The 23128-nt window shown below is 32.3% G+C and overlaps 1 protein-coding gene across 1 annotated transcript in view; it reads left to right on the top strand.

Annotated features, from left to right (window-relative positions):
• Positions 1-431: 431 nt before the first annotated feature.
• LOC129962540 (cytochrome P450 3A41-like) overlaps positions 432-23128 on the top strand; it is a 33847-nt gene continuing 11150 nt past the window's right edge. The window contains exons 1-5 of the mRNA XM_056076297.1: positions 432-466; positions 7698-7981; positions 14609-14785; positions 16862-17023; positions 18850-19072. Coding sequence (XP_055932272.1) covers positions 7700-7981; positions 14609-14785; positions 16862-17023; positions 18850-19072 — 844 coding nt within the window. The 5' untranslated portion in view covers positions 432-466; positions 7698-7699. The remainder of the gene's footprint in view (positions 467-7697; positions 7982-14608; positions 14786-16861; positions 17024-18849; positions 19073-23128) is intronic.

The following is a 23128-nucleotide window of genomic DNA, read 5'->3' as shown; positions in this document are numbered from 1 at the left end:
ATATCCTGCCAATTGAGGGAATGCATATGTGTTTGAAAGCATTATCAAGTTAAAAAAAATCTCTCTATGACGTCAAGTACTTTAATGATTCTAATGAAAAGTTTCTTTCGCTATCTTATAAAAGAATCTTTCCATGGTGTAAAAACAAAAGATTCACTGATACAAGATGATAATGCCAAGAATATTTCAACTGCTCCTCTGATGAACGTCTTTTTTAGATGTCATTGCGAATCCCAAAACACAATGAATTGAGATTTGCGTTTTCCGAAAAAGGTTAAAAAATAAAAAAAATTTGGAATTTTGTAATAAAGAGTCTGAGTCACTGACATTAAATAGAAAAAAAAATGTCATGATACATCTGAGTCATTGTGACTAATGAAGCCTATTTCAATCAAAAGTTTGCGTACTGCATATTTCTGAGCAGAGTTATTGTTTCACCGGTTGCAAATCGTTAGGAAAAAACTCGGTAAGAAAAAATCGTTTTCATTTTCTAGAATTGAGTCATAATTTGACCTTCCCAAATTTGTTCTAAAAAAAGGGTATGTAGTTTATATATTATTTCATTGCAGTATCAGACTGATGGAATGACCTTTATCTTCTATCAAAAATAATTTATACAACTATCTACAAAAGACATTGTTTATTAATCTGAGAAATTTGAAACTTTTTGATCTTGAAATTTTAAAACTTTCACACCTAGTGAAGCAAAATATCTAAAAATAAATGAAAAAGCCGTCATTAGAGCAAAATTTGAACATATAAAACATCTTTGATCTTACAAAGCATAAATGATAAAGCCATATTCCTTATTTGTTCATTCAATTATTTTGTTACTATCTGAATATTGCCCTGCTAAGAAAACTTCTGGAGATTTCAACGACAAATAGTTCCTGGAGTGCTTCGAATAAAGCATGACAAAATCCCACCGTCATAAGTCATGCATTTCCAAAAAAAGTAAAATACATAAAAGGGATTTTAAAAAATTTTGAAATATTTTTTCAAAAGATAGGCCTAAAATAAAATATGTATAATAAAACAGAGAGAAAAAGAAAATTTTAAGCAGATAGAAAGATGACAAATGCAATTCCGGAAAGAAATCTTGTAAGAAAAATTTATATCTTAATATGATGTTTTGCAAGCCAAACATCAAAATACTAAAACTATTATGTTTCTCTACAGCTCAAATAAATCAAAACTGTGACTTTATTTTAATGTTCAATTGATTTCAATCACTAAATCATTCCAGAAAAAAATGCTCAGGTTTTTTTAAAAAGAATTTCTATGCATAAAACGCAATTTTGGAAAGATTCATAATATATTTTGTATTCTTTCCACACAGTGAAAGAAGGATCCTTCAGGTTTGGAATTTTGCTTAATCCATTCGCATTTTCATGTTTCGGGCCAGGTCGGTGGTGAACTTCAAATGAAAACCGTTGCAATGTTAAGGGTCGTCTCATTCATCTGGGGATTTTCCTCACTGTTGAGTTTAAATAAATAAATATAAGTTGGAACATCCAAGCTCCGCATCCAGCCTTTAATCTAAGGTAGAATTTCTTGGAAACAGTATTTGTCAGTTTCTAAGAAATCTTGAAGGAGGATTTGCAGTTTGCAAGTCCTATACAGCTTTTTCGAAAAAAAAAAAAAAATATTTAAATCACGACGTGGTTGCACCATCCTCTTTAAGTGAACGGCATTTTTCTATCTCTACCTTCTTTAAATTGACTGCCTTTTCTCTCTCTCATTCCTTCTCTTTAGCTTCAAATTCTTCCCTTTATTTTTTCTCTGATTTTTTTTAATGCTGCCTCCTGTCTGAAACAAAGCCTTTAAATTTCCTTAAAGGTTCTTTCCCCACAGTTGAAACCTTATTAAAAGAATGACGTATTTCTTCAACAAGGAATGTTAGGAAATGCCGGTGATTTATGCTGTATGTAATCGCAACGCTGATCTAGTTTAATAAGAAGGGAAACATCATTTTCAGAATTCTAGCATTCTTCTAGGAAGTGTATTTAAAAGCGATTTTAGCAGCTTATTTTTCAATCTTCCTTTATGCTAAACAACGAACAGTCAGATCAGAACTCAACATTCTAAAACCGACAATGTAGAGAATATTCCAATGTAATAATTGTCACCGGTGTAGCATTCGTGAAGTTCACGGACCATTACAATCGAAACTTCAACAACTGCTCGATCAACGCAAAAAACTTTACAAAGGGACACAAAGTCAGGTAAAAGTAGATCCTTTTTTTTCTGAGAAATGTAATATGGACTGAAGTATGTTGTTTTAATCGAGAAAGAAGCATTCATCTTCAAAACGACCACTTTTAAAAATGTGTAAAAAACATTCTTTGTACAAGAAGTTCTTTATCAATGGCAATTTTTTTATAAATGTGTTTTGGTATATTTAGAAACTTATTAGTTAGTCCTACTTTATATAATAGCACAATAAACGGTTACAATTACATTCGGTAAGTTTTTATTGGCTTTTTGTGTGAAATCAGGGATAAATTCCCTCAGGCAAAGATCTATTGAAAGGATCTACAGGCTCCGTTATAGGTCTTTCCCTATAAATTCAAAAAGCTTGTCGTCATGTCACGAGTGATAATCTGGATTGTATATACAGAAATACTATTTTTAAAAAACGCAATGTGTGTGTGCGCGCGCTTGTGTGAAAGCATGTTACTGATATAAAACACACACTGTTTGCCTAATTATCATTAAAATTGCAATTGGAGTGCCAAAATCAATTATTAAGGTCGAAAACGGGAAAGAAGATTTAAAAAAATTGTGTTTACGATGTGCATGGCAAATTTAATGAACCTTTTACATTTCAATGAATGACTTAGTTATTGTATTTAAAAATAAGAACATTCATTGCATTTTCTGACTCATCCAAACTTTTCATCAGGTCAATAGAAAACAGTCATACTTTTTTCCACATAAGTATTTATTTTCTAAAAGATAATTCGAATAGATTCTTATATTTTTACAAAAGAGTGATTCTTGGGATGCCAACCATTTTAGGAGTCTTTTAATGTATCTTTGCACGCTTTTACTGACCGTGAATCAGTTCCGAGCATGGAATTGAAGGTTCTAAATTTTCACTATCCTGGGACTTATAAGTTCGAAATAGCATTGCATAGGTTTAAAATGCGATATTTATGAAAAAATGAAATCATTCTTTAAGAAGTACCTATCTGCTGAAGTGTAAGAATAATGTTCTATTATTCTTACACTTCAGCAGTTTGGAGAACAAGTCTTCAGACGGCATCATTTAAATGAACGAATTGATCAGCTGTCATAATCAGGCTTCGTTTCGAATTGAGATCACTACCGACATTACTTTAAGAGTAACTCTGGACATTTCATTTTCTTTCACTAAGACTTTTCAAAGGCAATCAATAAATTCTGTCAATAAATAATCTCTAGCTCTTAGTCATGCTTGTAGACTTTTTTCCAAGGACCCCTTCGAAAGAACCCAAGCAGAAAATTGACATTTAAGAGTTGGCTTAGAGATATGTATCAAATAATATTCTATTATCTAAACATAATGAAATATTTATATGACATCACCGAATTTGATAACAATATATGGAAGGAGCATTTTGGAAAATCAACTCTGAAAATAATTCTCTACTGAAGCAAAGTAGAAAACTGTCAAAATGAGCTGTTCCAACCCTACCTATTTCATAAAATGATAATTCGAAATCCGCTCGCTTAGAGAAAGAAAGTAGCAGCAAAAAAAAAAAAAAAAAAAATGAAATTCACAAATTAATCTCTACTTTCTGAATGGCCTTTGGCAATATATATTAGTAAAACTTTTCCCTCTAGAAATTACGATAATTATCAAAAGACCAACTCCTTTCCTGATGGTCTTTCTAATAAATCTTTAAAATTGCTAACGCGGATAAAGAGACAAACTAGATGAAAGTTTCAAGTACTTGCAAGCATCTCCTGTTATAACCTCTTTTTAATAAAACAAAAACTCTTCACGTCCTGATATTTCCTATGCCAAGCTAATGCAAGTCCCGTGACTTGCATTAGCCTGATTAGACATATATAGCCTGACATGTTAGAAAGAATTCTTTTGCGCAGAGCACTAATTTAAGCACTATACAAATCATAGAATCCTACTACAAGGACAACTTAACTTTCTGTGTTAACCGAAGAGTGTGATAACTTTGCAGGTTATAAAATACGAGGTAAGCAGGATAAGTGTCAATCAGGAATGAAAGCCATTTTATTTACTGCGTACTTGACTGACTGTGGCCAAATAGATGCATAAAAGTAAATAAATGTGCGGCTGGGACCATAGTTCCTTATAAATATTATTACAAAGAGCACTCAGTAAAAATGAAGAAAATTTTAAAAGTGAGTAAGTCAGTCGTAAACAGGAAAATAAGCAGATGCTTTAGACGGTTATCGTCTTTTAATATTCTGACTGCGAATGATGCTGAACCCATTCACTTTTAAAAAGAATCGTTGAACGCTTAAAATAAGTTTAAGGCATCATTTACTTCCATTGGAAGGTGGATTCATACTATGAAATGCTGATTTTTCTCATCAAATCTCGCTGCCCAAGCAATGAAGGGTGGGGGGATCCACTTCGCGTTTTTGCCAAGTCTCTCGAAATCCAACGGAGCTTCAGAAGCATCGCAAAAAGTTTTCCAAATTGAGTTCAGAGTCACTCAGATCTTTCAAATATTGTTTAGTAAATAAAAATAAAATACCACGCAAAAAAAAAAAAAAAAACGCATATAAGGATATAAGGACAGTTTTTATTTCTAGAAGGTATCTTCATTTTTGTTATTTTCTGTATTCTTGCCATTCGTTCTTTCTAACAATTGATATTTTAATTTTGGAGTTTCATTTTGGACTACTGTTAGAATATCCAAAGAAAAAAAAACGAAGTTGATATTTTTGTTGGATCTAAATAGCACTTCACTGTGCTTATACATTAGATTCTCGCAATTCATCAGCAAAATGGTACTTGAAGATTTTAGGATGATTAGGAATAAGAGCATTGCATATTGAAATACATTTTAAATATTTTCTGTTTGCTTTGCAAATGGAAATGACAGATCCAGTTTTGTAAAATTAATTTTATTAATATTAAGAAACTTGGTAGTTAATTAATAAATGCTTTAATAGTTAATAAAACGGGATTTGAAAATAAATGAAATAGAGTCGATTTTTCCAAGCGGCAGCATAATGTATTTACAAATTATATTCATTTTTTTCTCGTTTTTTCTCTCACCAATACATAACATTTCCGTAGTATAGCTCCTTTAAAAACGTTTGCTCTTTTTTAATACCTAATATACATTCCTTTTAATATTTATGTGCATAAATATGCTTTCTAAACACTGCTTTTTAAAAATGTTGGAAGTTATTTTATATAAAAATATTAAGTTTTCAAAAATTTTCTTATTTAATTTAAATTAACCTGCATTCTTTTATCTGCGCTAAATATTTATTTTTATAACGTATTTTTTAAAAATTTTATTAAAAATAAATGGGGCAGTTTTAAAATGAATACTTTAACTGGATGAAATCAGCAGCTTGCTACATTCTTATTTTACAATTCGAGGAATGTTTCTTACTGTCTTACACCTGTCGATTCATCAAGAAAAGGAGCAGAGATAAATGTTATGACATTATCAATATGTCTTCGAAAATAATACCTCCAAAGTCTCTTTGGCTTAGCCGGGAGGATGAAACAAAATAACATTTAGTTCGAGCATGCACCGAAAAAAGTTGGGAAATACTACTTACGTTTCCCTTTTTTTTTTTTTTTTTTTTTTAAGATCCGTGGCACATTGTTTAGAGATCTAAAAGCTTTCGTATGTGCATTTTGCTGACTGTAGTTACAGACGATTCTCTCTGAAATAAGCATTGATCTGTGATTGCCCAAATAAAATGTGTGAAATATTGGCTATCATACAACATGGAAATTTTCTAAAATTGTGAAAGGAAAGTAATCTTACGTAAAACATTTGATAACAAATGAGGAGAAGGCGTTTAGATATCGAACTGGTCTTAAATAATGTTTAAAAACAATTGTCAGGATGTTGTCATATCCATGTTCATAAAATGCTCCAATATTTTAATATTTGAATACCAATCAAGGCAGTTGCTTGCCATCTTATGACATTGCTCAGCTGACCGAAGGATTTTGCTGTGATTATTCCAAAATTAAATGAGGAATAAGAAAGATGATTATCGTGTGAAACATTACTTTTGAATCTGCTCAGTTGGTCTTTCGTGACAGTTCTGATTACAGCAAGAAAATATTTTTAATCGATCTATGGCTTATCGCAGTCATTAGCAAGTTTAATATCGCCTTTGTTTGTCTCCTTGGGCATTTTAAACTTCCTCCATTGAAAGAAATGAGGCGGCTTACTTTGTCATACACACACCCAGAAAAGGTCAGAAAAGAAAAGGAAAAAAGAGGAAATGTGAATACTTCTAACTAGAAACAGGAAAGCCACCACCAGATCATTCAAGTATAAATAAAAATCAAGCTTCTAGGATTGTTTTGTTTTTTATTCGACATTCCGTCCGGCAGAGATGAAGACTTTTCCAACAATTGTCGTAAATAGAAATATCAAAAGCAAATCGTTACTAACTTACCAAAATTTTCTAGCGGAGATGTAACTAAGAAGGGGGGGGGGGGTAAAAACTTGACAAAGAGAGAAAGTAAGGAAAAGGCAGGAGGGTAAAGAGTCTAAGAAGGGGTAAAGTACTCCTCGCAAGGTGGAGGAACCTGCTTATGAGGAGCTTTGTATCCAAATGTTTACGCTTATCTTTATAACCGTTAAAAATATTGGTTACTTTCACAGCGGAACACTATTTTAATTCGGAGGCGATTAATAATAACATTTGAATTAAAATCTGGGAATTGGTGGCGTTGTTTGGGGAGACAACTTTGAGCATTTCGAAAATTTAGCAGTTCCGGACTGTCTTACATTCAGACTAATCTGTTAAAAGTCTCCGTAAAGATTTATTACGGAAAAACAATTCTATTAGGTTAATAAAATAAGCAAAAGTTAAATGGAAGAAATTTGACAGCTTATTAAAAAATTGATTACAGTTTCACAAAAAGTTCTTTAAAAATGACATCCATTCTTTGATTTATTCCTTTGTCATCTTAACAAAATTAATGTATTTTGTGCTTTGTTATAGAGGTCAAAGCTATACCGAAAATGATGGTTAAGTAAATGAATCAGAGAACAACAAATAAGAGCTAGTGTTTACTGATATCAATAATTTTGTATCATTGTTATTGGAATTTTCGACAAGTAATTTAGCCTAGACGGTTCTGTCCTGGTGTCAAATTCTTTACAGCTTTACCAATTGTAAGATGACCTCCAAACGTTAAGGCTGAATTTAATTGCTATCGTATTTGGCGAATTATCATTTAAAAGTTTAACGTTACAACCATGATTTTAAAACCATTCATAACTAACTCCCTCGGGTTTTTTAACTCATTTCTTGCATTCTTATAGAGTACAAATGTAACCAAATAAAGAATTTCGAGTGAACTTATATGATTCCCCCAATATTAGATTATAAAATATTTCTGAAATTTCGATTATTCGAAATTTCTATATTATGAATTATGAAAGAAAATTCTTCTTCAGTGGCTTTTTCTTTCTTTAAAGCAAAATGATTTTTTACTTCAATTTTTTTATTCACAGGAATGGAAGCATCCGCGCTACTTTTAGCGACCCTCATTGCTTGTATTGCGGTTATGATTGTACTTTGGGCAAGAAACAGAGAGAAAAACCACAACTTGTTCAAGCGCTATGGAATTCCTGGTCCCGAGCCCTCGTTCTGGTGGGGCAACTTAAAAGACATGAAGTGCAAACCAACCAAAAACGAAACTATAACTGCGTGGCTCAAGAAATACGGAGACGTATTTGGATATTTTTTGGGTGAAGTGCCGTTCGTCGTAGTGAAGGACTTGGAAATGTTAAAGCAGGTGAGACTGATTGCTACGTTTTACTTTTTGTTGAATACTTCTATAAATGCTGTTCAATTCACCGAATATTTCAAATGAAAATCGGAGGCTTGATGTTATGTAATATTTATCAACTTTGACTTGCATTGGTAGTTGATACATTAAATGGAAGAGAAATTCAAACATTTTTTATGTATATATAATTTTTATAAAGGTCATAATTTGTAAAATATCACGTATCAAGGTGATAAGGGCTTTCTGTCAATACATTAATCTGTATGTCTAGAGTAATTAAAATTGAATCATGGTTGTCAGTTGATAGTAAATATATATTTTTAATAAACACCTTAAAAATAAAAATTTTCAGATGTCTTAAATCTATGCATGGAGGACTCTCTCACAACTTAATTCTGGTCTTTCTGCACTCTTCCCCCAACGAAAATATTCAGTGTTTTAAATCTGGTGTCATCTATAGATGTATTAGCAGCATTCGGGTATCACAACTGCATTTAATGGGAACATACTTTGAATAGCTAATACATGCTCAAAGCTGAATCACTCTCTTTCGATCTTGACCAAACGCTTTACTCCATCGTTTCTCAACCTTTCAGTATTAGAGGCCCAGTTTTCAATCATAATTTTCATCGCTCCCCCCTTCCCCGTTTGCAATAAAATGTATACAACAATAATGTATATTGAGTATTTTGGATTCTGTTTTTAAATTATTTTTAACTAACTTTCCAAACAACAATAAAAGCGAGCCAACGTTGGCGAGAAACCGCATCTTGCATTTTGGACAAGCGGGCGGCAAACAGAGGAAGCGAATGAAAGTGGGGAAAATTTAAATATTATATTTGAAATGAAAGCCAAACAGAGAGATAACGTTAAAAGAATATGAAAGTAGAAAAATTCGTTTATGAAAGTTAACCTAGAAGGAGTGAGCTAAATTTAAAAACTGGAAATACATTTTTTCGAATAATAAAAGAAATAAAATAGAAGCATGACTAAACAAAAGTGAAAAAAAAATAAGCAATGTTTGTGGAAGGGAATCCACACGACCGATGCCGTCTCGAGCATGCGCGGAACAAATGTTTTCTAATGGGAAGAAGGAAAATGTTAGATAATGCAAGTTTCAATTCCAGCCAGTCTCATTCGAGTCGATCCTTTTCTCGCTATGGAATCTGTTGTGAATGTATATGTTATATAGGTTTTCGAATTAATTGCAATTCATCATATTAAATATTCACGGCAGAAGGCTTATGCAGACTCATGGATAAATTTTTAGGCGGAAGTAAGAAAGCATTAGACGATAGTCAAGCATCAACAAGTACACAGACGAGCGTGGTTCCGAAAATAAAATCAAGAAAATATTCTCAAGAATACTTAAATTTTGGGTTAACCAATACTGAAGTAAATGAAGAAGAAAGACCCCTGTGTATCATTCGTTCAAAAATGTTGGTCGCAGACAGCATGAAACGTAATAAAATTAAATGGCATTTGGAAACGCTTCATAGTGAGTACGTCAACAAACCCGGAGAATACTTTGAATTAAAATTAAAATAATATAAAAAGCAAAAATCATTTTTTTAATGAAATTTTGTCTGTGAATAAAAAAGCTTTAATTGCATCTTAGAAAGTTCATATAAAATATCCAGGTGTAAAAAACCTCACACCATTGGTGAAGACCTTATTTTGCCAGCAGCAATTGAAATTGTATAAACTATGTTTGAGGATAATTTTTCAAAACAATTTCAGCCCATACCTCTTTCAAATGATACTGTTGCTCGTCGAATTGGCGATATAGCTGAAGATGTACAGTGTCAGCTTTTCTCGAACTTGCGTGACAATTTGTTTTCAATACGGTTTGACGAAGCAACAGATAGTAATAAAGATGTTCGAATTTGTGAGAATATGTCAGTAGCAGAACTACTTTTCTGCAAACCAATAGAACTCAAAACAACAGCACTCGCAATATTTGCTACTTTAAATGATTTTATGAACTAGGCAAACATTGAATGGAAAAATTCCATCGAAATATGCACCGATTGTGCTCGTTCAATGTCCGGAAGATTCCAAGAAATACAAGCACTTGTAAAACAAAAATCGCCTCAGTGCGTATGGACACATTGCATGATCCACAGAGAAGTTTTGGCTTCGAAAGACATAAGTCCTAGTCTGAATATTCTGTTAACTACGGTTGTGTCCATATTAAATTATATAAAAATGAGACCCCTGAAATCGAGAATCTTTTCTGCACTTTGTAAAGACATGGGTTCAGTACATTCAGCTTTACTATTTTATTGCGAGGCAAGATGGTCATCACATGTGAAATTTTTGCAACGTGTTTATAAATTAAGAGAAGAAATCGCCATTTTCCTAGAAGAAGAAAACAGAACGGAGGCCAAGAATTTTCGCGATGGTTTATTTGTGATGAAATTGAGGTACTTGGTCGACATTTTCGAGAAATAAAATAACTTGTGGTGACGCGTTATAAGCCAGATAACAGCTACGAGACATGAGAAATTTCTTTTGTCTTGTGGTCATGTTACTCGGCTACGAACCATAAGGTTGCGAGTTCGATCCTCGCTTATCGCTAATAGCAACATTGGTGACTCGGACGTGATACGCAAAAAACCTTCATACAACTGTTGTAGCGCCCTCTATCAGAAATAAATAAAATCAAAGCTGATAAATAATCAGCCAATAAAAAATGAAAAAAAAAATGAAGCTGATAAACAATCGGCCAATAAATAAAATATGAAGCTGATAAATAATCAGCCAAAAAAAAAATGGATAAGACGCTACAGCCAATATATCACCACTAATAACAGCAAAAACAGGACAAAAAAATCGTTCGTCTCACCTCCGACGAACTGAAGGGGGAGTAATATGGTGACGCTTTATAAGCCAGATAACAGCTACGAGTCATGAGAAATTTCTTTTGTCTAGTGGTCTTGTTACTCGGCTACGAACCCAAAGGTTGCGAGTAACCTTTGAATCTTGGTTGAATCTTGAATTCCAAGGAGCAAATACACATATGTTGGATACAAGTGATAAAGTTAATGCTTTTTGTAGAAAATTGGAATTGTGGAGCAGAAATTTAAAACAAAAAACCTAACAATGTTTGCAAATGTGGATGATTGTACTAAAACTTACAAGGCTGAAGAAGAACATGTAAAAATTGTTTTTGTAACCATTGAAAATCATTTAGCCATGCTGGCAAAGAATTTTAATAAGTATTTTCATGCTGAAGACAAACTGATAGCAAGTTACGAGTGGGTTAGGGATCCTTTTCATAAGACTCGCGAAGGATTCTCAATTGATGAGGAAGAAAAATTACTAGACTTCACGACCGGGCGAAACTAAAAGGTAATTTAATCTATACTTATAATAAAGCTCAATGTGTGTGTGTGTGTGTGTTGGCGCTCCACAGGCCAGGTCATTTGACATACAACTATCAAATTTGGTACATGTATACCTTAGAGGTCGGGAATGTGCACCTGGGGTCCCTTTTTTGAAATGTTAATTAGAATTTAAATTATTAATTAAAAACTAACTTTCCCGCCAAAAAAATCTTCCCTTTTCCCCACCGCCAACTTTTCCGCCAAAAAAATCTTTCATTTTCCCCACCGCTAACTTCATTTTTTTTTCTCCCAACAGAAATGAGGCTAGGGTTAACTTTTTTCGGCGGATTATTTCAAACGATTCTGTTTATTTTCTTAATGTTTTATGCATTTAAAATTAAACATTGTTAATTAATCCCTGTTTCAGATTCATTCTGAAGTACTTTTGAATTAAAATAACACAGAATAAAGGAAATTAAAAATGTATAATCTGCATAGCGTTACCCCAACTGGCGTAGAAAAATTCACGCATTTGCGTTACCGGAGCTGGCGAAGAAAATTCACGCATGCGCATTCTGATTGTTGCCATGACAACCGTTATCAACGGTTGATTTAAATTATTTTTAGGTTAGTTGCATGCTTTTGTAAGTAAATTGTATTTATGTTAGTTATATATTTTTTGTATATGCTTATAGTTTTAAGTACATCGTTTTTTAAGTAGATTTTTTTAACCTGTTTTCAATTATTTAAATTATTTTTAGGTTAGTTGCATGCTTTTGTAATTAAATTGTATTTATGTTAGTTATATATTTTTTTGTATATGCTTATAGTTTTAAGTACATCGTTTTTAAAGTAGTTTTTTAAACCTGTTTTCGACCGATTATTTTAAACGATTCATTTTATTTTCTTAAAGTTTGATGCATTTAAAATTAAACATTGTTAATGAATCGATCTGTCCATGATGAATCTGAGAAAATTTTTTTGACAAATTCTTGAGATATTACATAACTTAAGAAAGATATTCTTTAGTGCCCATAAAGTTTGAACGCTCAGTGACTCTATTATCAGTAATCATATTATTAAAAAAAATGCTTTGTTTCAGTAAAAAATATTATATTAATTGCAGTTTAGTAATTTCCATTTTAATTTTAAGCATAAATTCTACCGGAACTAACAGAAAATTAGAGAGATACATATTATGTTATGGCTGAAGGACTTTATATTATTATGAGTGAATTACATGACTATCAAAATTTGAAGCTTTAAAATATTTGATGAAGAAGCTATTAAAGTAGGAATTACATAAAATATTTAATTATTAAAATTTTAACGACCATTAAGATTGGCGAACCGGCTGGTCGCCAAAGGCGGCTAGTAATAAATAACTATTTGAATTTTGGGCAGGAGTAATGATGATTTTTTTCTGGACTAAAAACAAGGGCATTTCACATTCTATTACCATTCAACATCCTACCTTTATAAAACTGGATTTTCTGCTGTGGCTTCTTTGAAGACAAAATATAGAAACAGAACTGAGCGTGGCTATTTCTAATATCAAGCCTTCCTTATAAAAACTTTGCTCTGCAAGACAGGCCCAAGGAAGTCACTAATAATTATTAAATTTTCTTTTAATTTAGTATGTTTTGATTAAGTAAGTTTTTATTTAGTAAGTTGTTTTACTTTAATAAGTTATTAAATATGTCGAAATGTATTTTGTTTTCTATGTGTATGTGTGCTTTCCTTTCAGTCTGTTAATCAATTTTTTAAAATAATATTTTCTCTTGGATATTTTCGTGCCCCCCTCTAGTGTGCTGCGTCCCCCTAGGGGGGGTGCCCCACAGGTTCGGAATCGCTGCTTTACTCTTTTATGTAAGTGAATTTATATAAATTAGTTTAACTGAATTTCAATCCATTAAAATTTTTTATGTTCTATTCTTCCTATCATTACCAACATTTCTTTCATATAACCAAAGAGTTAAGCATTCCACAAGATGGAACCTTATCTAAATCGCTCCATTTTCCAGTTACTGCATTTACCAACACGCAGGCAGGTGTAATCTCTGATGATTAAAATTCTTCCGACCTTACACAGTACCAAAATGTGGAAATTCATCAAAATTTGCATTAAGATTTTCTGATGATTATTTAATTTTCTTTTCATACATTCTGTACTTGAAAACGCAAAAACAAATTATTTTGATTATTAATTATTAATATTAAAAGTATTATTATTATTATTTAAAGTAATGAGACCGTTAAGTTTTCTTAACATTATTCCGATGCAATAAAAATTATTCAATTTCTTCTTTATTATAGATAATTTCACTATTAGAGCACTTTGTCTTAAGTGGAATTAAATATGTAGAAGGAAACGAAAAAAATTAAAGAACTTTTTTTCTATAAAATACTATAAAAATTACTACTATAAATATACAACTATAAAACACTATAAACACTAACTAAAAAAAATTTAATAATAAGAGTTCTTTTGACAAAAACATACTTGTCCATTTTCAAAATAGGATTATTTCGAGAGACAAGACAGCCTATTCTCTCTATATAAATATCTTTCGCCCGTCTTATTAAATATATATCCAAATATTTCAATAAGAAACTTCTGAGTAGTTATTCAGTCAAAAATTCAACTTGCATTTAAACATTGTTTTACAATCTGTTATTTATTTTGACATCCTTCATCTTTGTGCTGGTAAAAATGTTTAATCGCTTTTTTTAATTTTCAATGACATTAAAATTCTTGATTTCTACAATAATATGCACTCCGATGATAATGTAATGTTACTGTTCTTTCATGGAGGAATAATGAATGAATTTCTTACTCTTGGCTATTTTTGGTGTTGAAGGAGTCACACATCTGGCAGTGAATTTGAGAAAGTTGATTATTCAGAAACAATTTTGGTAATAAATTTTGACATATATTTAAGATTAAAACCGTCAAATACTAAAAATGCCAAAACAATTCAAAATGCGTTTACTACCGTATTTATAGAACAGATAGTATTTTTTACTGTGCGAACACTAAATTAACAAAACAAAACTTTTAACTGCATTAAGCACTGCAAACATTATGGTAAGGAAGTTACAGAACGTGTGTCGCAATAAAAATCAAAAGAAAAATTTTGAAAACATTCATTCTATTATAAATGTGCGGAAAATTTTTATTTATTTAATGTTTTTATAAGCTAATCAAACCTTTACGATTTTCACTATTTATCTGCAGCTTTATGCTAATCTAATCTTAAATACACTGTACATTCAAGATATTTTTTTATCTTTGTTCCAACAGATGTTCATCAAAGATTTTGAAATCTTTTGTAATCGACCCTTGCTGATGGACCTGCCACCTCTAAGGAAAACGCTTATTGGGTTAGATGGAAAACGCTGGAAAGAAGTGAGAGGCTTTCTTACTCCGCTCTTCACCTCAGCGAAGATCAGGCTGATGATAGACATTGTTAGCAGAAAAGTAAGCCACTGAGCTGTCATCTTAACCTTAAGGTTCACGATATGAAAATGCAGGATGATTCAAAAAAATTGTCCAAGAATTTGCAGAAATGTCACGATTACCAAATCAAGGGATATTAGCAGGTCCGGGAGATGTAAACGCAACGCAGGAGGTGTCGTTGTAAAGTTTCGGGAAAAACGGTTGAACAAAGTTCTTATTCCAATTTTCCTCTTTTAAAAAGGAAAACGTAAATGGGGCGACATTCTTTTCGTAAATTGCAAGACTTAATCGCGCGCGTTTTTCACAAAAGGCAACGGTTTGTTGGGCAAATTATTACATCTAGAGCTATTTTTTTTTGGTACAAAAACTTCACCGAGAATTTTCTTTTTAAAACTTCTATTATATTGTTAATTTATTAAAAATTATCTGCCATTTTAACTTTTCTTTCAATGAAGTGTATTATTGCATGAAGAATTATTTTTAAATAATTTAAAATTTACCGTTCATTTCATATCAGTGCATTGTTTCCTCTTTTCATTCGTTTTTCAAAATTAATTTTAAACATAATTTGCAACGATGCTATATTTTTTTATCGTTGTAATGAAATTTAAATTAGTTTATTGATTCGCAAATCTTTTACTAGCGCTATTTTACCAGCGATAGGTTCGATAAGCAGAATTGCATTCTTTGGACATTCATTCGAAAGCAGAATTGCATTCTTTGGGCATTCATTCGAAAGCAGAAGTTTCAACAACACCTTTATTAGAATGATGATATTTATAGATTATTATTCTTTTTAGAAACTGTGTAATGTAAAACTAATTACATAATGCAGTGGCTAAGGCAATCAAGACTAGGGGACAGAATAAATACGAATGAATCTAAAACGCTAGCTTGCATTGATCTTTCGGACTACGGGTTCGAATTTCATTTGTTCTTTCCGCTGAATAGCTACATTTCGAGGGATGAAGAATTCACGCTAGTGGTTCTGCATCCAACGAAGCAGTGCGGTGCACAACACTTCGGCATTAGGATTATGGGATGGCACTAAGATCATTTTCTCGGTCCGTAGAGACTTGACGGTTTTTTTAAGGGGGTTTTCTTCGCCATGCATTCGCTTTAACATGTACTATGACTTCTGGCATTCCATCCTTTACAATAGACATTGATTTCGTAAGTTATATTTTCAGCAACTTGCTTCAATATAAAAATGAATTGCTTTTGTCACCCTAACAGCTTTGAGAATTACTAGACAGTTATTTTGAAACAATATGTATATTAGCTTTTGTTTGACTCTCTCTCTCTCTCTCTCTCTCTCTCTCGGTATTAGCAATGTGGAAGTTATGCCGGGTTTACACTCTGCCAGTTAAAAAACGGCCAGTAGGCTGCGCATGCGTACAAAGGCTGAAAAATGCTGTTTGGGTGATGGCAAATAACTACAAGAGATACGGCAAGTACAACATGCCGCTGTATTGTATTTATTTTCTTACTGCACATGCGTTTGTAGAATTTGTCGGGTTGGGGGGGGGGGGGGCGTGAAAACATTGATTACTTATCATAGATTAATTCCGACATTCTTTGCTCTATGTTCTTTCTGATGCGAGGTTGTGTGGTTTTTTTTTTTTTTTTTTTTCATTTTATTTGCCTTTTCTTTTCTATAGTTTCCCAAAAATGCCATTTTTTATTTTTTATTTTACCATGCTTCTTTGTGTAAATATCCATGATTTTACTATAATACGCAGTGAAAAAGAAAAATTAAGTAACGCCAAAACGGCAATTTATAGTCAACCATGGAATGCCTGAATATATCTTATGAAATTGTGGCAAATATAAATCAGTCCCATTCTGTGCATGCGCTATCGACTGGCCGTCTTATAATTGATCGAGTGTAAACCCGGGATTATAATAAGTTTGTATGCTAAGGGAGAAAGTTATAATATAATAATTTGCAAGTTACTGATAAGCTGTCTGTAATCAACCTGCAAAATAAAAATTATTAACGCTCTCTCTCTTTTTGTGTATATAAACAGTGTGGAACTTACTGAAAATCATGTAATGAAACGCTTCTTCATGGTGCCATTTTATCTCTTTTTGAAGGTAGACATCACTGTCGATGTCGTTGCAAGGAAAGCGCAGAAGAAGGAAGCCTTCGACATGTACAAGGTTGTTCAAGGGCTGACGCTGGATGTTATAGCCGATTGCGCCCTCGCAATGAAAACACGCTGCCAAGACAATCCGCAAGACGCTTTACTCACATCTGTGAGTTACTGTTTTTTATATGAAATCAATTGTTCTAAAACTGAAACTAAAATATTCTTAAGTTTAAAATATTGCAACAGACATATTTTTTATTCATTATTTATCTGAAAAGACTTTATTCAGTGTCTTATATGACACCTATATTATAATAAATAATTTTTCATCGTAACTTATAGGATTAACTCTAGATAATTCGATATACGATACTGGTTTTTGGCTGACAATTAAAAGTAATTTAGTCCTTAAGTTGTTAACCCCTAATTCAGTTCAGTAACACAATATGTATGAAGATATATAAGCTATGGGATAGCCTAGTTACGCAGTATGGGTATTTTTTACAGAGCAATACACCAAAATGAAATGCATGAGTATTAGCTGGTTCTAAATTGCTATGAGTATTAGCTGGAAAATAAATTAAATTTGGCTGTGTTGCACTAAAATACTGAAATGCAAAGAAACACACAATTGAAAGTTTATATCCGGAAGAGGAATATGTGAATTTTTTTAAGATAAGCCTGATTAATACAAATGAGCATGGCATCGTCTCTATAAATAATATGTATCTGTCTCTTTCGGATGAAAGAGCCCTCTATGCTTAATGCCTTTCGTACTTCTGTCCTTACTAATATTAAATATTAAAATATCATTTGTGCATGATGTCTATCGACCTTTTGGTCCTCTACAGGGCGGATTGTTAGATTTAGAACAAACACATTCAATGATAGAAATTTCCATATAGGAGTATTTTTTAAAATTTTAATTATAATATTAATTAATTAAAGGCTAAGGAATTATGAATTTCTATGATAATTTCAGCAAAAACGGTTGCACAAAAATGAGATTTATACCATTTTAAAACTGTACGAAAAATATCTTTAGAACGCTATAAATTTAATTATCGTAAAAAAGTAAATTTCAATAATATTAAAAACTTTTTAAAAATATTTTATTTATTATTTTCGATAATGCTATAATGAAAGTGAAATCCATTTTTCATGACTTTTAAAGCTTTTTAGGCGGATGTTTTTCCTTTACTTAAAAATTATATTCAGATTTGCTTACTAACTTTGAAATAAAATATCGTTAAATGATATGTGATCAATATCATTTAACTAAACTTCATTACTATAAAAAAATCATCGGTGATTATTAATAAAATTGTAGACCTCAATTCTCTGGCACAATTCATAACATTTAAGAATTAGTTTTAAAGTCAATAACTTACTCTTTTAATATAGTTCTTTTGTTGTAATAAAAAGCAATTCGAGATATTGTTTCACGAGACTTTTCAGCACTATTATTATTATTATTTGAAATTTAACTCAAATACCTTGATTCGCCTCCTCCCCCTCTCCATCCTTTTATTGATTATTTTAATGATGCTAAGAGAAGCTTAAACTTCCATTTTTCCATTAGCTTCGATTTAAACATTTCTTAGATGCGATTTCAAGCACACTTTTACACCAGCAAAATAATTTTTACCGAAATTAATTATGCAACTTAAATTTAAACTATTTCGATTAGGATAACGAACAAACCAATAAACTGCGGTTTCCGTGCATAAAGGGTTACTTACAATGATATATAGAAAAAAGAATGATTTTCAGCAATGATTATTACAAAAAAGATTGTCTTAACATTCCACTAAAAAAAACATATTCTAGACGAACAAACCGTTCGCCAAAAGCAGCTAATAGTTTATAGCCACTATATGTGAACAATTTGATAATTCTGTTATCAAGCACAAGTCAACTGAAGTGGAGTAGTTTAATCAGCAACGCACCGTTTTAAAATATTTTCTTCATAATCTGTTCTCTGACACACAGGTTCAACATTATCTCCACGACGCCCATACTTCATCCACAGATTATGAATTCATGTTCCCAGCCGTAGCGTGCATCAAGAAAGTTCTCAATAAATTCAAGACAGCCAAGGAAATGACAGATCTCGTCGTGAGCAGCGTGAGCAAAGCCATTACTGAAAGGAGCAAGAATCCGGAAATCAAGAGCATGGACTTTTTACAGCTGATGCTAGACCGACGAGAGAACAGTAAGATTTCATTCAGTACCAAGCATTTACCCTCTTGTTCTCAAAAACAGGAGTAACAATCAGCAAATGGTTCACTTGTTGAATCATTCTTTCTTGAAACAAAAGTAATTGGTGAAACGTTTTATTCTCCTTAGCGTAGGCAGTTATTCCGCAATTACTGCTTTAATACCGAGTTTATACCGGCAGAGTCTTGGCTAGGGATTGCAATACCGGACCAAAAGTTCAATACCGGTATTCGGTATTTTTTAAATCTTAATACCGGGATACCGGTTTTAATACCGGTATTAGAAATTTTTGAAAAAGAAAGAAAACACAGGTGTTTCTTTGTTTTATTTGCCAGTTTTGTTAGAGAGTGTAAATATCACAGAAAATAATTTGTAACTTATAAATTATAACAGTATATAATCACAAAAAAGTTAAGAAACATCTTATTTATTTAAATCACAAAAAAGTGTAAATATCACTATTCAGTTTGGGGTACTATTACAACTTTCTGAAATGTGATCTTAAAAAACATAATGCATCCATTGTACTGTCATTAAGCCTGAAAAGTAATTTTGTGTAAAAATTACCAGATGTCGAAAACGCTCTTTCGGCATCTACGCTAGTTGGTGGTACTGTTAGCAATACGCAATATAGTTTTTCCAAGTATTTACCTCTAAATCCCCCATCTTCAAATAAATCGATTTCTCGTCGGATGGTTTTGGATATAGCTTATTTCTGTATTGTATTGTGGTTCGTTGAAATTTTTTTTATATATCGCTAATTCTAATTTTTGTTCAAGAGACAATTCCTTTTCACTATCGAATTTTTCTGAATGTGGATAGGTTTGTGAGTAAAAAATTTTAAGAAAATTTGCTATAAACTTAATTAGATTTGAATTTAGTTTTTTTTTTCTTCTTTTTCATCTTCATTTTTAAAATCTTTATAATTATGTAAATACCATAAGACATTTTCTATTTCGGTATGCCTTTCTTCTGTGCGATTTTTCTATGTAATATATAATTCTTCAGATAGTGATGTGTGCTGTTCTTTCAGTGACTGCAACATGAAATTTATTGTTGCATTAGCTGTTAATAAATTAGAATCTCTCCGACACAATGCCTCAATAGTCAGTTTTATTGGAAGTAGAGATGATATAGTTCTGGATATTAAGTCGAATTCACTATCTGAAAAATTTATTTACAGGTTTAAGTCGATTATTGCTTTTTGGATTGGACTTCTCAGTTTCAAAAATCGTTCCATCATTAGGAATAAGCTATTCCAACGTGTTTTAGAATCTAATATTAACATATATTCTGTTTTATTTTCAGTTAGTATATATTTTAGTAAAATATCCTTTTATAGGGGAGCGTTTAAATATCTTAACAATTTTTCGAACTTTATAAATTATAGGAAGCAATTCTTGATAGATTAATATTTCATCCTCATTAGCAATATCTTCTTCAACAATTACATTGTCATTATCTTCATTGTCAATATCACTCTCACTCTTACTCGTTTCAAAGTTGGAATCCGAAATTTTTATATCCACAGTATTTGGATTCTTCTGTTCTTTATTTTTGTGGTATAATACATCTATTACTCCTAATTGAATTCTATGTGCATAGCACAACTGCTGATTTGCACCCATTAACTCTCCAACTTTTTTCATAATTGTTGCTCCATCAGTCGTTAAGGATACAATATTTTCTTTCAGTTATAATTCATGTTTCGCTCATTTAGATTTAAGCAATTAATTAAGCCTTTAATTAGCTAATTAATTGCGCCCGTTATGGAGAACGCATACTATTTTGCTATGTTCGAGATACCTGAACATATAGTGGAGAAATTTTAAAAATTTCTAGTAAATACCGAAAAACCGGTATTTAAACTTGTGAATACCGGTATTACAAAATTGCACAAATGGCTCAAAATACCGGTATTCGGTATCCCGGTATACCGGTATTGCAATCCCTAGTCTTGGCTACTGGTGTAAAACCTTAACCGAATGGAACATAAGTCGCAATCAAATTGTCTGGTTTATTAGTGGTTTTTTTTATCAATACCTTCTCGTGAGTTTTCAACAATGGTACTTACTATTTCCTTTTAAGAGGAATGATAAATTTTATTATTGCTGATTCTTTTCAATTTCCTCAAAGTTTGTGTGTTCACATTCAAAAAAAACTTTGTGTAGTTGTCCAATCTAATCATGAACCAACGATTTATTTCTAAATTGTTAGGGATATATTTTACATTTCCAGGTGAAGAAATACTCCAAATGATGTAAAGAATTATATTTTATCAATAAAGAAAATCCTGACAAAATTAAATATTCATATAGATACAAGAAATATTCATATATTCTCCAAGTCATACTAAATAAAATATTTTTGACATATTAAGACTTTTTAAAAATGTTTCCTTCTTCTGCAACCTAAATTGGCCGAATTATCGAGCTTTAAATGTAACAATCTAAGATGATTTTATATCGTTTGAATGGTCGCCTGACGGAAGACGTACTTACCAACACAGACGCGCGCTCAAGATTGTTATTGAATGGTTTAAATTAATAAAATTCAACGCCTTTTTAACTCGATCACCTTTGGTGGTAGAAATCCAGTTTTTTTAAAAAGCATTGATGAGTCAAAAATATTTTTCTAAATAGGACTTACAGGACCATGAGCAGTATAGAAATTCAGATTTAGCAATTAATTTATGAATACATATACAGGGTGGTTATAATTAAAGTTACCCTGTTTAGACCTACGTAGTGTCCGCTCTAGTGGAAGGATGTCGAAGAAACTTGATATTTCGGTTGTATGAATCATGGCGAAAAGAAATCTGCAATAAAAAATTAGTTCAAATTTCGGCCAATAGATGGCGGTTTTCATGTACGATAAAGGCCATTATGCAAATTTAGAGTAATTTAAAAAGCCAGTACTCACTGCCGCAAAATCATTCTTCGCCATGTCGGTAGAGAAAAAAGGAAGAGCTTTGTTGATAAAGTTGTTTTATCAGAACAGCATAATTTGTCAGCTGCACTGCGAGAATATCTGTGCTTGAAAGACTTACGGAAAGGGCCTATGTCCAGGCAGGCTTTGAAAAAGATGATTATAAAATTTGAAGAGACTGGAGAGTTGGCTGTGGTACAAGGAAGAGAACGGAAACGGATTTCAAATGAAACTGCGGAAGATGTCGCTCTTGCCGTGTCGAAAGAGCGTCTGATTCGTGATATTCTTCATCAAGTGCTCAATCGGTGACACGTGATTTGGTCTACAGTACGAAATGTTCTTCGACCCATTGTAAAGTGGTCAACATGCACATCCATCATGTGCAAGCGCTAAATCCTGCAGACCCGGAGAAACGAAATCAATTTGCTAGAATTTTTTTAGGCAGAATAGCCATTGACAATTCATTGCCTTGGAACATTTTGTGGTCGGGCGAGGCTCATTTTACCCTAGGCGGAGCAGTTAATACTCAGAACTCTCGCATATGGGGTACTGCAAGTCCTAATGATGGGAATGAACAGTCTCTACATCCTGATTACATTACTGTATGGTGTGGTTTTACTGCTGATTTCATTCTTGGTCTTTTTTTTTTTTTTTTTTTTTTTTGAGGAGAACATGCCTCATGGCCCTCAAAGGTGTTCCGTTACGGGTGTCCGTTACCGCGACCTTCTTCAGCAGCAAGTCATTCTTGCGTTACAAGAACGAGAATGTTTAGGGATTACTGTCTTCATGCAATATGGTGCACCACCTCACATTGCTCGACCAGTGACGGCATTGCTTCGTACCCATTTTGAAGATCAATGGGTAATTTCAAGAAGTTTTCCAACTGCCTGGCCTCCACGTTTTCCGGACTTGAATCCCTGTGATTTCTGGTTATGGGGATTCCTGAAAGATTGTGTCTATGGAGGAAGCATACGGACTCTGCATGAATTGAAAGCAAGTATAACACGTCATGTTACTGAAGTTGATCGAGAAACCCTTTGTGCCACTGTTGAACACGCCATAACACGCTTTGAACATGTGCTTGACGAAAATGGAATGCACATTGAACATATATTGCAATTAA

This window comes from Argiope bruennichi, chromosome 3 (assembly GCF_947563725.1).
Source record: "Argiope bruennichi chromosome 3, qqArgBrue1.1, whole genome shotgun sequence".
In the NCBI taxonomy this organism is placed as follows: Eukaryota; Metazoa; Arthropoda; class Arachnida; order Araneae; family Araneidae; genus Argiope; species Argiope bruennichi.
The sequence above is the reverse complement of the archived record's forward strand: the minus strand, read 5'-3'. Positions and strand labels throughout refer to the sequence as shown.